Source organism: Microtus pennsylvanicus, chromosome 8, assembly GCF_037038515.1.
Source record: "Microtus pennsylvanicus isolate mMicPen1 chromosome 8, mMicPen1.hap1, whole genome shotgun sequence".
In the NCBI taxonomy this organism is placed as follows: Eukaryota; Metazoa; Chordata; class Mammalia; order Rodentia; family Cricetidae; genus Microtus; species Microtus pennsylvanicus.
In genome coordinates, this window is record NC_134586.1 from 47,525,880 (window position 1) to 47,542,500 (window position 16,621).

The 16,621-nt window shown below is 43.8% G+C and overlaps 1 protein-coding gene across 15 annotated transcripts in view; it reads left to right on the top strand.

Moving 5' to 3' along the window:
* Foxp1 (forkhead box P1) overlaps positions 1-16,621 on the top strand; it is a 609,381-nt gene that overhangs the window by 547,495 nt on the left and 45,265 nt on the right. For all 15 annotated transcript variants that reach the window (XM_075983344.1, XM_075983343.1, XM_075983358.1 and 12 more), the window contains one exon: positions 9,052-9,156. In XM_075983344.1, the coding sequence (XP_075839459.1) occupies positions 9,052-9,156 (105 nt within the window). The remainder of the gene's footprint in view (positions 1-9,051; positions 9,157-16,621) is intronic.

A 16,621-nucleotide genomic window follows, 5' to 3' on the forward strand; every position in this document is an offset into this window, starting at 1 on the left:
TAACTTAGTGTTTAGTAAACAAAACAGAGAGTGACCTGTCATTGGCCTTTCCTGTTATTATATGTTTGTATGTATCTCCAAAACAACAGGAGCCTTATATGTAATTTGTATGTTATTGGGGCCCAGTGAGCCTTTTTAGGAGTCTGTAGCTGTTAAATGGTAAGGCTGCCCAGGGCCGCCATACTGCTTGTTTCTGTATCTCAGAATTAAAGACCGTTGTCCCACAGCAGGTTAGAGAGCTGCAGTGAAACAACCCCTTCTCTCTGTGGCAAATTCTTAGAATAACAAGTAACCGAGAGGGAGAAGGGACAGTTAAGGCTGTAAGTGTGATGTTGTTGTGTGCAAATACTTAGTGTGAAGAAGCCTGTCTACTTCTAGAAGTTTCTCTATGACACTGAAGGTAAAAGACACTTTATTCAGAGTTGCTGGGAAGACTCCTCCATGCTGGAGTCATTGGTCTTCCAGTTCCCACTTCTCATTTGCTCTTCTGTAGGCAGTGGACCTGACCTATGGCTGGACCCACAGCCAATTCTGCGGAGAAAGAACACATATAAGCACATCCCAAAGCTGGGGAGGTATTGTAAGTTGAGTCAGAGTGCTCGCTGCACAAGCATGAGGACCTGAGTTCAAATCCCCTGTACCCACATATAAAGCTAGACATGACTACATTTTTGTCTGCAACCGTAGCACAGTGGTATGCAGGAACACATTCTTTCCATTTCTTTTTTAAAGTTAACATTGAAGATGGGCATGAATAGGTGAAAGGCTTCAAACAGCCACAGCTTCCATGGACACTTGTCAGTGTTGTCCGTGGGTTAATGTTCATGTAAGGGGTCGTTCATTACTGCACTTGTCAGCCCTGGGCCTGTGTATCAAGGGAACAGCTTTCTGGACCCCAGAAGCATCTCACTTAATGTCTGGGCTGGCAGTGAGCAGAACTTTCCCATCCAGAGTCACATGCCATGTGTAGGCGAGGGCAGGATTCTGTGGCTCCAGTGTTTACCATGTGCACATGAGGAAGGTTAGGCCCATGGACAGGAGGCCAAGGAACTGGGAAGATAACAGAAGGGAGAGACCTGAACAGTAAGGAGTCTTAGGGTGCTCATGGACAAAGGGGCCTCCATTTTTAGCACCCTGGATGCATATCTCAGAGCCAGAGTTCCATCAATGTAGGCTGTCTGCTAGCTCACTCAGTGGAAGTTCAAAGTGGTTGGAACAAAGAAAATAGCCCCTTGTGGGTAGGACAAAACCAGCGAAAAGGGAATGGGTCCCCTGCATTTGCGGCAGACCAGGGAATGGATGGGAGGGTGACAGCGGCTCCTGCTCTCCAGCAGCCAGCAGCCGAGAGATTGACAGGGCCTGGCTAGAAGGCATAGCTCACGTGGCATTCATTCCTTTAATTAGCACCCATTAATCACGAAGTCCTCCTGTTGACTGCTTGTTGACAAGATGCGCCACGTGGATGTATTTTAGGTGGTGTCCTTGGCAGAAGTTTGGTGGAGGTTTTACCACAGGGATGGGCTCCTGTGTGGTCCCTTCTGTTTCTTAATGAGGAACTCTAGAGGGAGCGCAGAGACGCCATTAGCACAGCACTCGTGACAAAGGGAGACTTCCTGACTGAGCCCCTGGCTCTCCCTGGGTAGAGGTCGTGCCTGCCCCCCAAAAGTGCATGCCCACTCCATTTGCTTGTCAAAGCCATCCACGGCACATTCTGGAAGGATTTTTCAGCCCGTGGAGGAGGAGCAGTGTCTGGGAAAGTTTTCTTGTAGGCCTCCCTTCTCCGAGAAGTCCAGCTGCTAAGGCTTTATTTTAATTAAAAATTGATTATTTCTGTCCTCACTCATCCAACCCCAGAAAGTTATCTTACCATTGAGTTTCATTTCAGGAGTTGTTTTATGATTTTCAGAGCTCTTCTGTGAACACCACATGGCATGACTGAAACACATGGCGAAAGGGGTCTAGAGCAGAGTGGAGGTAGAGAAAAAAAAAACCCCAATCCTGATGTTACTCTCGCGTTAAGCTGACCTCCAGTAAAGGTGCAGACCGTTCACGTGGGAGTGCAGGAATCTTTTCATCAAACTGTGCTGGGGGTGACATTCAAAAGAAAAGAACTGAACCCTTGCCCTGTATCATATGCGTAAGTGGATGGAGAATGGCTCACAGACCAGGAGACAGGGAAAGCCAAAACACTCTCAGAAACCAACATCTTCTCTGCCCTTCAGCTAGGACCATGATGTCAAACGCGGAAGGAAAAAACGTAAAATGCCAAGTTGGACTTTGTCAAAATTAAATGTTTGTGCTTCACGGCACAGCATCCAGAAAGTAGGAGACGGCCCAAGTGAATGCAAATATCTGTGATTATAGCTGCTGAGATATTTGTTTCCAGAAAAAAAAAAAGCAACAATAAGACAGTGCAGTTAAAAACAGGCAAAGGATTTAAGTAGGCATTTCTGTAAGGAAGCTGCGCAAATGGCCTATCCGCTAATGAAAACTCGTTCTGCCATGCTACTTACTAGGCAGGTGTAAATTGAAAAAAAAAAATCAGCAAGTATCACTTTCCTTCCACGTGGGCTGATGAGTAAATGAGCGAGCTAAGGTAACAACTTTGGAGAGATCGTGGTGGTGGTGGGGGGTGCAGTGGTGCTCCTCTGGGAATGTAAAGTAGTGCCGGGATTTGGGCCTGAGTTACTTCATGGCCACTATTCATGGTACGCCTGGAATCCAGGACTTGGGGGATGAGAAAGAGGATGGTAATTCAAGTCCAGCCAAATAAATAAGTAAGTAAACACAGAGAAATACATAAGTAAATAAAACTAAAGTTTACTATACAGACCAACAGTTTTTATTTCTACATGGCTATTCTAGTTGTTGGTTTTTGTTTGTTTGGTTGGTTTTTTATTGTTTCGGGGGGGGGGAGAGGAAGGAGGAAGGGAGAGAGAGAGAGGGAAAGAAGGGAAGGAGGGAGGGAGAGAGAAAAGGAGGAAGAGAGGGAGGGAGGGAGGAAGGGAAGGCAACGAACTGGATGAGTGTGGGAGATGGGAAGAGGGAATCTTGATCACAATACGAAAAGAGCTGATTTTAAATTTTAAAAAGTGGAAAGGGTAGAGAATGATTCTAAGAGCCCGAGGATCAGGATGCCTGTTGTGGGACAGTGTCTGCCCGAAATCTCAGTAACATGGGGACCTAAACAGGACCTATATAATGGCAGCACAGCTGCCATGCCACCATGAACAAGGGACATTCCACAGGACTCTGAGAGGAAGAACGGTAAAGCAATGGCTGGTGAGACGGGGAGAATCAGTCTTTTGGGATGAGCCCCCGATAGGTTATCTAATCGCCAGTGGTCAACCCCGAATAAATATACATGAGTCATTCTAAATGGTCTCAGTAGATATTCATATGTCTATACATATGTAACAGTAATAAAGAAGTTAAAGAAAGACGAGTCATGAATTTGAAAGAGTTCGAATGTATTGGAGGAGGGAGAAGGAAGGTAGAAATTATGTAAATACAATAATCATGCATAAAATTCTGAAAAAATAAATTAAAAACCTTGAAAACACATTTAAACAGGTATATAAATTGACATATCCGAGCAGCAGTGTTCATAGGCACTAACATCATGTTAAACAGCTCAAATTGTTCATTAAGAAATTATCGGTTTAAAAAAATGTGCTGCATAAATATAGTGGAATAGTATTTAGCCATAAAAAGCTGCGATTTTGATGTGTTAGCTTCTAAAACATGCTAAGTGAAAGAAGGCACACCAGCAAGCACATACTGTCTGATGGTGTTTATATGAAATGTACAGAACAGGCAAATGTCTGGGGCATGGAAGTAGGTAAGTGATCAGTAGGGGCTGCAGGCAAGCAGCGGGTAGGGAATGCTTGTTGCTAGCTACAACGTTTCTATAGGGACTGTACGGTGCTCTTCAGTGAGACTGCGATAGTGGTTCTGTAGCCCCAAATGTAAAATATGCATGATTGTATGGAAAAATAACAACAGCAACAAATTATGATTTTAAGCAGTTTCAAAAAGATTAACATAGCTTTCCATAGCTTAGTTTATCCAGTACATGCCCGCGAACTACCATACAGTTTATAATTTTGGTCTGATGGTTGGGTAGTAAGAAGGGGTATACTCCAGTAGACATCAGTGTTGGCTTTTGGTACAAATGATTCAAGTTAAAAAGACCAGGTAGGCAAGTTTGGGATGGGACAAAATGAGTTTGGGGCTACTCAGAAGACATGTCAGTGCATGTGTTGCTGGCATTAAGAATTATCTAGTTGTGGCTTTTGTGAATGGTGGAACTGATGTCTATACATGTAGGTTGGCAGGACGTGTTTGAGGTGAGGTGACGTCTGTATTCTGTCTCCTTAGTCAAGAATTCCTTCAGTCATCACAGGGGACCCACAGCCTGCAGACTGCAGTCTTGAGACTGTCCTTGTGGCAGGAAACAGAAGTAATTCCAGTTTTCAGTTTTGCCTGGGCAGTGAACTGGGCAATGTGAAATCCAGTCACCAGTGCTGAACATCCAAACTTCTCCAAGAAACCTAGAGTTGTAGCTCGGGGGGAGCGTGCTTGCCCAGTATGTGGAAGGCCCAGAGTTCAAAGCCCCAGCCCTGTCTGAAAAGAGAGTCTTTTCTACCACCAATGTGCATGTAAAGACTGTGGCTGGTGGATGTCAATGTGGGAAAAATAAATCGAACAGAAATAGCGTAGCAAATGTCATTGGGAAAGGAGGCATCACACCATAGCAAACATAAACGCATTGATAAGTACCATGCAGTGTCAGGAGCTAGTTCATATCTATATGTAATTATACTTTCCCTGGCACGTTGACTCCTTCACATCTGAAATGCTACCACTGTTCTCGTGTTAAATTATATTTAGTTTTTACGTAGCACGGATTATCAGAAAAGATTTAAATCAACTGGCTTTTCTCGAATGCATCTATCTGTGTTGCACATAGTCTGAATAAAATTAAGTAATACAAAGTGTCTTCAGCAATATTTTCTCCTGTGGGTTTGCATAATTCTGGTCTTTACGTATAAGAATAAGAGAAAGTAAATATTGAGTATGTTACCACACAGAAATTAAATAGGACAAGGTGTTTGCTGTCTGTTCATTGATACATCTGCGTAGCATTGATTGAGCACCATATGGGGTGCTCAGTATGTGGGAATGAGTGAGTGGTCCCTGCCTACAGGAGTACTCAACATGAGAGTTATAGTAAAACAAACTAAAATGTTATTGAACATTTGACCTGGGGCCTGGCAAGGTGTACTGCACACTTGTAATCCCAGGGCTTGGCAGAGGGTGACCAAAACATCAGGAATTCATGGTTATTCTTGGCTCCATAGAGTTCAGAGCCACCTGGGCTAAGAAAAGACAGGGGGGTGGGAATGGGACAGGAAAGGAAAGGGATACCAAGAAAGAAAAAGAAAAGGTACAATTGATCAAAACTTTCTCGAAGTTTCATTTTGGGTAAATATGTTTGAGCATCTTCAAAGCAAAGATAGTGAGCATCTCTCATAGACACCGAAGGTCCACTCTGTGTCACATGGTCACCTCTGACAAGTTTATGTCATGGTGAGCCTTAGGCTTGCCTCCCACCGTCAGATGCTCTGAGCCTTGTCTGCCCACTATCTTTAGCCTCTTCCTGGAGCTCCGAATTAACTGAAGTTGACGAATCTGTGCTTGCTTTCTTGGCTCTTTTTGTCAGAAGCCAGAAAGCAGTAGAAATCTAATGTTCCATCGTCCACTCTCTTGATGGAACATTAAAAGTTTTATCCAGAGGTGTGACAGGGACTGCGGGTGGAGCTGTGTGCAGAATGACCCAGAGACCAGTAGCCAGCCTCAACCGTGCACCATGGGGGCTGTGCAGCTTTACTATGGCAACATAGCCAGTGACAGACTGCAACTCCAATCTTAGTTGTACTTGCTATTGTTCCTACCGTATGCAAGACTGTACGCAACTGTTAGCAATTGCATGTCAGCAGGTGATTGACAAAATGGAAACCTCATAAAAGGTATAAAAAGTTGTCAGATAAGTACTCAACTTTCCTTGACTCCCCATACATCTCCCAGTGTTGAGCTGTTTGGTCTCCGAAGAGTCTTTGCAGAGGTCCCAGCAGGGTACCACTACCAACCTCTTCTTCCATCCAAATCTAAGTATGTTCTTCAGACAATGGAATTCAGTTCTTCAATGTATTCAGTTACACAGTACGTATGGAAAGCTGGTGACAGCGTTTGTTGACACCTTACAAAATAATATTACGGCAGAAGAGAGATACGGAGCAGTAACCCGTAAGAATGTAAACAGTGATGTCTAGGGTGGGGTGGGGTGAGTGGATACCATGTCAGTCAACTCAGCACTGCGTCATAATAGGAGAGCATGTGACCTTTTCACAATAAAGAGCAGTGTTCTAAGCTAACTAAGTAATTAAGTGTGTGCTTCTGTGCACGGGGCCGTTGTTTGTTTGGGCTTTGGGGATCAGGACCTAAGTCATCTCTCTGTCCTTCAGGTGATTGCAAGTTGAAGTAGAAATAAACACTTAGAGGGAAATAGTTTCTATTCATGTGTTCATCAGATAAACCAGGAGGACAGCAAGCGTCACGGGGAGCTGGGCATGTTGTGGTGATAACTTGAGAATTCCTGATTAAACTCAGTACCATTCGCAGTTCCCAACTGGTAGGAGGAGGAGTTTTTGCATTCTCAGTAGTCGAGACTCCTGGCTTCTGCCCTGAAGAGCACACAGCACACACATGCATAACGATGCAGGTTGGTGGGTACCGGGCACTCAGCAAGAACAGCTGGTACCGTATTCCTAGTGAAGTATAAGCCTTAGTGTGGTTGATTTGTTGATTCTAAGTTTCTGTGAATCTTGGTAGGAAATTGGTGTATGCCAAGATGTTTAGCCTAATAAATTTTATCTCTGACATTACTTATAAATATAAGAAATATAATAGAATTCTGAGTATCCAAATTACAGGAATGGTTAAAGTTAGATCTATAAGTTGGTAGCATGTTTCCCATCAGTAGCTGGAAGTTTGGAGACTTAGTTGATAACATGAGAATTTCTGTACAATAATGACATCAAGGACTGGAGAGATGGCTCAGTGGTTAAGAGCAATTAACTGTTCTTGCAGAGGACCCGGGTTCAATTCCTAGCACCCACATGGTGGCTCATGACCATCTGTCACTCTAATCCCAGGGGTCTTGGTGTCCTCTTCTGACCTGCAGGCACCAGACACCCACATGTTACAAGCATGCATACACATAAAATAAAAATTTTAAATGTTTAAAAGGCAAAATGACATTACATATAAAGAGTATAATTCTTCATGCTTTTATTTGTACAAATTATGTATTTACGTATATCTTATCTTAGGATATTCTCAGTATTTTTCAAATTTATATATATGTACATTTATACACACATGTATATGTTCTGATAAAACCTCAATTAGTTTCTCATTAACTAGCTAGAGAAAATTGTGGTGTAGAGATTCTTCTGAAACCATTGAGAAGAACATTTTTAGTAAATTGAGCCTTTGGTCTCCTAGTGTGTGAGGAGTCCGGTGCTGGTGAAACTGTCTTCCAGTTCTGAGAGTTTACCAGTGGTGTGTGCCAGCTTATGTGGAAGCCTTCAGTGGATCCAGTGCAATTCTACCCTCTCTTCTTAGAGGATGCCCTTCTTCCGTTGGCCTCCTTCTCTAGAGGACATTTATGCTACCTTTACACATTACTGTTAAAATTTCTTCTTTCTTTTGGTTCCTCTGTTTATTTCCTTTGTGAGAGCAAAAGTACCTCACTGGTATTTCCAAGTTGTTAGGTTCCAGCAAAATAATTTTAAATACATAGGGGGATCATTGCCTTTGGGAGGTATTGTTTTCCTCTCCAGGGTGTTCACTTTGATTTGCCTGTGATTTAAAGCCTTGCAATGTGCTCGCTGTGTGTGGGTTATGGGCTAAGGGCCAGGAGCTTCAGTGGGTACCTACGGTCTATATACGTGGTCAAGAAAGTAGGATAAAATACAATATGCATGCATGCATGCGAGTGTGCGCTTGCGCACATGTGTGTGTAAGTGCGTATACTTAGATCTTTGTATCTCACTAAGCTCTTGAAGTTCAAAGCAAAGAGAGGCGGCAGAGGAAGCTGTACAATAGCCCAATCCATTTGCGAGAAGGCAGTGTGCCCAAGCACAAACCAGAACTCTGGGTGTTCATTGTACACTTCTATTAGATGGAACCCAAGGTTATTGAAAAATAATTTGTCTGAAAGATGTGTGGATAGAGAAAATATTTGAGAATACGGCTTGTCGCTCAAGCCCAATGGACTCCTCCCTGCACACCACATGGCTCAGATCAAAGCATCCCCCGACTTGATCCCAGTGGCCAGATCATTACTTATCGATTAGAGCCCCACCGGAGTGTTAACCCCTTGCTTGCCGCCCATGTTTTCTCTCAAGCTTGTTGTCCGTAACTTGAGAAATACAAATCTCCCACCACCACAAGTTAATTCTAAACTAATCATCGGTATTTGCCCCAAAAAATATTTTGTAGTATTGCACATTATTATTTATAAAATATTTTATTAGATAATTTTTTTTTTAAAAAGAGTACACTCGGATTTTGTGAAAGCAGTTGTCATAGAGAGGAGGAGAGAAAGAAGTGTGAAATGTCCCGTGGCAAATACAAGCGCTGCGGATCCAGTACAGGTTTGCCAGCCGAATTTTGTACACTCAGGAAAATTATGGCGGTTTTTACAGCGGCCTTGGCTGTCTGGGTAGAGAGATTTGCCTCAAACAAAAACCGGTCAAATCCTCTTCACACATGGAGGTGGGTTCCTAACATCAGACCACTATACCTAAATGTGTTTAGAACATAATCTTCCAGCTCATGGTTTCCCTCTTGCTCAAAAGCAGGGTCAATTAGGTTCCGTGGGGAATGGCAGTGTGAGACTCATCACGTGCTTTCTGGGCCACGTAAACTCTCCGGACTGTGTTTCACTCATTCGCCACCCCCTCTCCGTGTGTTTTCTTGCAGCTTGTCCCACGAGGAACACCCCCACAGCCATCCTCTCTACGGACATGGCGTTTGCAAGTGGCCAGGATGTGAAGCAGTTTGTGATGATTTCCCAGCCTTTCTAAAGTAAGAATTACCTGCTGTGTCTTCTCTGTTGCACAACTGTCCCTTCCTGCTGTCTGTCCATCACCCACCAGCCTGCCTCCCGGTTGGAGAGTGTCACAGAGCCCTTCAGAGGGTGGCCTCTGAGTCACTGTTCTAGGAAGTTAGATCATCCCTGGAGGGGTGTCCCCTCAGAGGAAGGAGACTTAAATGGAAGGTACCAATAGCAGTCAGTTTTCCAGACTTACCCTGGGGTGCAGAGAAACCTTCAGTTATTTCAATGACGGGTCCTTTGCAGTTCCGTGGTCGGGCCCCTTCTTTGGCATGGGATCCTGAGTCAGTGCCGCCATCTTGGTTTCTTATCCCTCTGTATCGGGTGGCTTCTGTTGAGTTCATTTTCCCTACCAGGAGAAGTGGATGATTATATGATGTAAGCTCGGGCTGTCTCATCTCGAGCGGTGATGCTGATAGTCTCTGCCAAAACGGGATGCTCACCTTCCCCACTGGCAGTGGATGCCTGTCTGTGCCTCTCAGCTCAGAATTGCATTCCCCGCCCTGTGCTGTCCAGTGGGTTATAAATCTGACCCGGCTGCCCTGCGTTCTTGGCACCACTTCTGTACAGTATGTTGAATCCTTGACTACAGTTGTTATCTTAGCGTTCTATTGCTATGAAGAGACACCATGACGAAAGCACCTCTTAAAAGAAAGCATTTCATTGGGGGGGGGAGGCTTGCTTACAGTTTTAGAAGATTAATCCAGGATCATAATGGCAGAAAACAGACGGGCATGGTGCTGAAGCCGTAGCTGAGACCTTCACATCCCGATCTGGATGCAGTAGGCAGAGAGACCCTAGGCCTTGTGTGGCCTTTTGAAACCCCATATCCTATTCCCAGTGACACACTTCCTCCAATATGGCCACATCTCCCAATATTTCTCAAACAATTCTACTAATGGGGGACTAAACACTCAAATACACAAGCCTCTGGGGCCGTCCTCATTTAAGTCACCACAAGAGTGTCACCTTCTATTCTTTAGTCTGCCTCACGTATAGCCTCTATACATCAGGGCACGTGATGGTTTCTCTGGGGTGGGAGCATCGTTTATGGACCAAATACAAACACTGTGATGCAGCCACCCCTAAAGATACTTGCAGTATTACAGGCAGGTAGTTCTGTGTGAATATTTTATTATTATTTCAGTGCACAGAAGGAAGGTTTTGAACTTATTAGATAGTTCTCAGATTGTATCCTTCACTTGAAGAGTATTCTGTGGTCAGTGTATGTTTAAGCCGTGTCCAGGAGAGCTAGTGAGTATCAGCATCAAGAGCAGCAGCCACTGTCGTCCCTGATTACATTATTAGCATTTAGATAAGTGACGCTGGCTTTGTTTTCTGTGTAGCTCCTTCACGGAATCTGTTTTGTTACCACCCTATCGTTTGCCTAATCATATTTATCCAATGAGAGAAAAAGAGCTGGGCAGAACGCACTTGGAAATTCTGATTTTCTCGTTTACACCAATGCTAAGTAAATAAGTTTGCTGATTTAATTCTTCTGTAGAATGGCTGACAAGCGTCAGTCAGCATGATTTATGGTTATAAAATCTTGAACTATAAAATTGTTATCATCACTCGTGCGGCATGTATCAACTCTAGGGACCAAAGCCTCACTGCCAGGTCCCCAGTTTGACCCATTTAAAACATTTCATTAATAGTCAAAGTATTCATATCTTAATAATCTTCAAGTCATAGGTTCATGTGTTATGAGCTGGCAGTTCAGATATGGCTAGGCCTCAGGATCTAGAAAGAGTGAATAATTCAAACCACTTCTAAAGAAAAAAGAAAAAGCAAAGATCATTTGAATGGAGGCCTAGATTTATCTCCTACAAACAAGAAGCCTGTTCACGTCTCAGGATGTTAGGAGCCTGACTCTGGGTTGGAAACCATCTCCCCAGCCTTTGTTGTGGTTTTGCACATGGCATGACATGCTCCTGGTTCCTGTTTGCTCAGCGGAACTGGAGTGCCCACTATCAACTTGCAATATTGCTTGCTTATTTTCTACTGTTTGCTTATGTGCTAGTATTTTTCAGAAGGCTTTGTTTGCAAGTTGTACAAACCTGACTTGAGTTGATATAAGGAAAAGAATAAAGGCAGGGGTGAAAATGAGCCAGTATAGACTGGAACTCCTACAGCATTGCAGGCGCCAGGCATGTCAGGATCCAAGTGACTGACAGGGGCTGTGGGGGTGCTGCAGTTTGGGGCTCCCATTAGCTCTGTGTTTCCCCGTTGTCGTCATCCTTTTGACTTTTCTAATTGGAACTGGAGAACACAGGTTTGTATGCCATGGAATTATCAGTCCCACCGTGCAAAGAACCTTGTGCGACTGCCATTGGTTCAAATTAAGCCCTCTGTACTAGTTTTGAGCCAAGCTCCATTACATTCCCGCCTCCAGAGCAAAGGGACTCATACACATGATGAGAGACATGCTTCCAGAAAACAGAAGTGATTCTTTCCATGGAAGAAGCCACTGCGAACTCAGCTTTACTGAGTTCCCAACTCAAGATCTCATTTTTCCTCCCTTTACAGCAAGATTTTAATACTTAGAGATTCGGGCTTATCTTTTGGTTCAGGATCTTGCCTAATGAATTGGAACCCAAGTTAGTCATCTGGGGGACTTGGAGCAGCATGTCTGCTCAGCCCCAAAGAGAAACCCATTGGGTCTAGGGAAGCACTTCTTGCAGTTCCAATGAAAGCCACATGGTTCCCTTGAACTCTGACACTGTTGTTATCCAGCATTTATCTTCAGATTGCTGGGTTGGAAGGTTCTGGAAGAATCTCCTTGGCTCTGCTCGTCCATAGCTCCCTCCATTTTTACCAGTTATTTTTTATGGTGTACGAAAATTGGCACTAGTCACATTGTAATAATGTGTAATTAAACAACTTTAAATATGCAATAGGCATAGTTTCAGATATGTAATAATACATATTAATACATATTAATTCATTTAGCCCTCACAGCTGCCTGGGAAAACGTCATAGTAGCATTTGGAATACACAGTTAAGGCGATGAACCAGCAGAGTTTGCTGACCCCCCAGGTCACCCAGTTACTGTGAGCTTTGGTTTAGAGTCTCGTCCTCATGGTTGCACTGTGTGACCTGGGAAAAACCAAGGCCTTATTTTTTTTCTTTTTTGGTTGAGAAAGGGTTTCTTTGCCTATCTCTGGCTGTCCTGGAACTAACTCTGTAGACAAGACTAGCCTTGAACTCACAAAGATCCACCTGCCTCTGCCTTCCTGAGTGCTGGGATTAAAGGTGTTGGGATACCACCACCCGACTGAAACTGTACTTTTTTAAATTAATAAGTTATTTTCTACTAAGGTAGTGGATGTGAAGAAAGTTTTAAGGGCAGTTTTAAGAGTAGTCGTTTGTGTGGATAGGTCATATCTCAGTGTGTTAATAATGATCTCTTGGCCAGGCGGTAGTGGCGCACACCTTTAATCCTAGCACTTGGGCAGCAGAGGCAGGCAGATCTCTGTGAGTCCGATGCCAGCTTAGTCCACAAGAGGTAGTTCCAGGACAGGCTCCAAAGCTACAGCGAAACCCTGTCCCGAAAAAACTAAAACAACAACAGCAACAATAATAACAATAACAACAACAATGATCTCTTATGAGTTAGACTCCAAAGGCATATCTTACTTAGAAAGTGCCCAGCCCTTACTGAGCTCTCTAAAAACACGGACACATCTTATCTACCTAGGTATAATTTAGGAGCAATAATTTTAAATATATAGAAATTCCCGACCTTGTGTTTTGAGAAGGCACTGCTGACTGTTCTCTGAAACAATGTAAAAAGTTGCTTACAGTTCCATCCTGAGGGTGGCGGGACATTATGGAGAGTCAATACATTAGGCTTTGAGGGCCGTCTGAGTCCTCTGCCCCCGTAGGTCTAAAGCAGGCAGAGAGCCCAAGTGAGGAGAAGAAGCATGACTTTGCCCCTCATACCAGCTGCATGTGGCCTCTGAGCTGGGGTCACATTTTTGGCTCCACCCTGTATTTCCAGCTAACAGTGCTTTGTGCCTCCTGGATTCTGTTGGCTGGGTAGCTGGGGGAACATGTGTGGGAGGGCCTGTGATTTCCCCCAAGACCCATGGGCTTTAAGCTCCTGGCTCTGGGGTTCTCCAAGCTAGCCTTTCAGGTTTGGTGTCTGAAAGGAACACGATGCCTAGTTCCTGTTTTCCAGCCCTGTGTGACCCCAGGTCGTAGGTGTAATTGCCACAGCTTGTAGAAGTGCTTCAGGATACGAGTCCAGTTAGCCAGTGAGTCTCCCTGTTGATGGAGAGAGGACGAGTCCAGTTAGCCAGTGAGTCTCCCTGTTGATGGAGAGAGGAGGAGCCCCGCAGGGAAAGGCAGAGGTGTGTTCTTCCCCTCTTGATGAGGAAGTAGTAGAGCGGATGGAAAATGAAAACCAGAGACTTAACATAACACCTCGGCCACAGGGTTTGTCCCTAAGGTGAGGACGGCCATGGGACCTTTAATTTCAGAGCTAAGCCCTGCTCAGGAGCCTGCTGTTGTCTTTCCCTCCAGTCAGCAGAGACCTTACCTGGGCTCTGTCTCCTCTCCTTCTTAAATCTGCCCACCCAGAGTTGTCATGTGACCAATATTGTTGGGGTTTGCTGATGCCAGGCAGTGCTCGCGCTTGCTCTGATGTCATCCCAGCGGTATGACTCTGATTCTCCCACAACAGGGAATGAGAACAAGCCCATGGCCTTCCAAGACGGGAAGCTGTTAGACTTCACTGTCTTTCCCTTCCAGTTAGGCTCTATTCTCACATCAGTCAGGGTTAGGCTTTACCACGGGACATGGAGTAATGATTCTTCTCCATAAAGGCAAAAACAAGCAAAGAGCTCCCATGATGCTTCAGAGAGGTCCGCAGCAGAACCTCCCTAGGTCACAGTCATGACCACACTTGCCATTTTCTAGTTTGAGTGTCGGTTCAGACCAGGCTGCAGTTTCAGAAATGCTTGGATGGAATATTTCTTTTTCCCTTAAACCCTCAACCCCACCCACCCCGTGCCTCGCTTTGGAGATAGAACCCTGCTAGGCCCTGAGGGACACCCCCAAATCCCTTCCTAGTCTTCCATATGATTTCCTCCCTTTGTGTACTTACATTGTATCCATTTGAAAAGATTTCCCACCCTTTTTGGTTATTTTTTCATATAGAAAAGCTCCATACAGACAAAAGCGAACAAAACAAAAATTTCTTTAACAAGTTAGTCCGATGTATGTAATTTATGGAAGCCAAAAGAAGTTTTCTGTGTAAGACAGGAGAGCAGCATTGAAGAGATTGTCCAGAGATCGGACTTTGACCCCTTCCTGAAGGTTGAGAGCTGCAGACAGAACAAGATAGTTCTTTGGTAAATTGCTTAAAGAAAAAAAAATGTTTTTTTCCGGCGCATTTTACTTTTTAAACCTTCGAAGACTTGCATGTGAAGGAAACAAAGTGTATTCTGTACTGTTTTCACAAGTGTTTTTATCATGGTAACATCTTGTTTACTTTAGTTCCCTGCCTAAAACTACTTGGAACATGTTAAGAAAACATTTCAAGAAACCCTGACAAAGAGGCTTTTGTTTCGCAGCCACGGAGAGGCCGTGCGCCTCACCAAGGTGTTAACTTCCAGCCCCTTAAGCACTTCCACACGAAATTCCAGCAACTGTGTTTGTGGTTTTGGAAAAACAAAGTGATGCTAAAGAAACCAGGTATATGCTAATACATGTCTAGGGAGGCCGGATATCATAAATTGTTTCAAACCCATTTGTGGCTCTGGGGCTTGCACGCCCGAGTTTTCAGCAATGAAATTGCCTCCAGTAAGCACAGTGGCAATGCAGTCGGCACACAGAGGGAAGAGCTGCCCTTACTTGTGGCTGACGGAGCACCCGCCTCACCGGAGCAGCCTTTCAAGGTCATGGGTGTTCATTTTACCCCATCAGAGCTGAGGAAAGAAATCTTCGAAAGTTGCAAAATGAGCTTCATATTTTTACAAACAATGACTTTCTACTTACTGTGCATTTTCTAGAGTCGTTTTTAAAAAGAAAAGATAGGTGTTCCCAAGAAGGGGAAAATGTTTTCCCCTTTAAAAAACAGTTTCTTTTTAAACCATTTTGACTTTGCTCAAGAGTTCAAGACCATCCCCAGTGCTTGAAAAGGTCAAAGTGACCTGAAGACCACAGTGCCCTCTAGTGATACGTAGAATATTGTATAGAAAAGTTTAGACAAATTTACCAAACAGGCCCAGGCCAACACTTTACTCAAAAAGGAAACAAACGATATTTGAATTCACTGTTATTTGGAAGTGAAATTTAAATTTTGCTTTCCTTGCAAGCATTTGAAGTGTCTTTCGTTTCTACCTGGGAAGGTAGTTCTGCAGTTCGCTGCAAATGTGGAACAGATGTACGAGACCACAGATGCGCTGTTTGAAGAACCATTAGTTAGCTTAGGTGTCTCCTGTGATCACTTCCGGCATGGAATTATCTGGCCTTACTTAGGAGACGAGGCTCGTCTCTCTGTCCCCCACTTTTATTGACACCGTCTACCATATTATGGCCATGTCTAAATGGTAAAATTTATTGTTAGCGGTAGTGTCACAAAAGTCTGAGACAGCGATTTTCCTTTCAATAAAAGTAGTTAAAAACCTTTTAGAAAATCCATAATTTTGATTGCCTGTACTTCATAAATGTATAACTGGTACTTTTTAGCTGTCTCTTTAGGGAAAAATGAGTTTTATCACCTGTGGTACCTGGGTTAATGAAATTGTGTGCTGGAATTTAGCCAGGATGAGAGATGAGATCATTCCAAGACACTAATAAGTGGCAACAGGTCTCATAAAAGCGCTAACTCTTGAGTGGAGTATCATTAGATTTTTAAAAAAATTATTATTATTATTTTATGTAAATTGAGAGATTAGTTGTCAGTCCTCAAGTTTCTATACTAGTGAGATCCTCATTTGGTATCACATTCAAAACCCAGTGACCTAAAAGCCAGCCTCCGAGCCAAAGGCAACAGAGCAGTGTCCACCAGTGCCTTGCAGAAGAATTTGCTTGCATCGGGTTTCCGCTTCAGTTCCTGTCCAGCCTTTTACAAATCACGGCTCTCGGCTCAAATTTGAACTAACGCTGCCTTTTTCCCCACGTTCCTCCCGTGTTTGATTGTTTGTGGATACTAGCTGTCCAGGAAATCCCATACTTACAGATATAAATCCAGAATGATCTTGTTTTTCCGCAGCCAGCCCAGGATGTATGAGACAGTTATGATGATTTGTTAATTTTTGTGACCTGTGTTTATTTTATGTACGCTGTATACTTTGAGGGTGGAATCAGCTGTTGAAATAGCCCGTGTCTCTCGCACATGGAGAGGAAGCGCTCCAGTTTCTCTTCGTTGCTTTGCATTCCCTGGCTTTATTTTTGGAAGGATTTTTTTTTTTTTAAATCTCTCAGTGT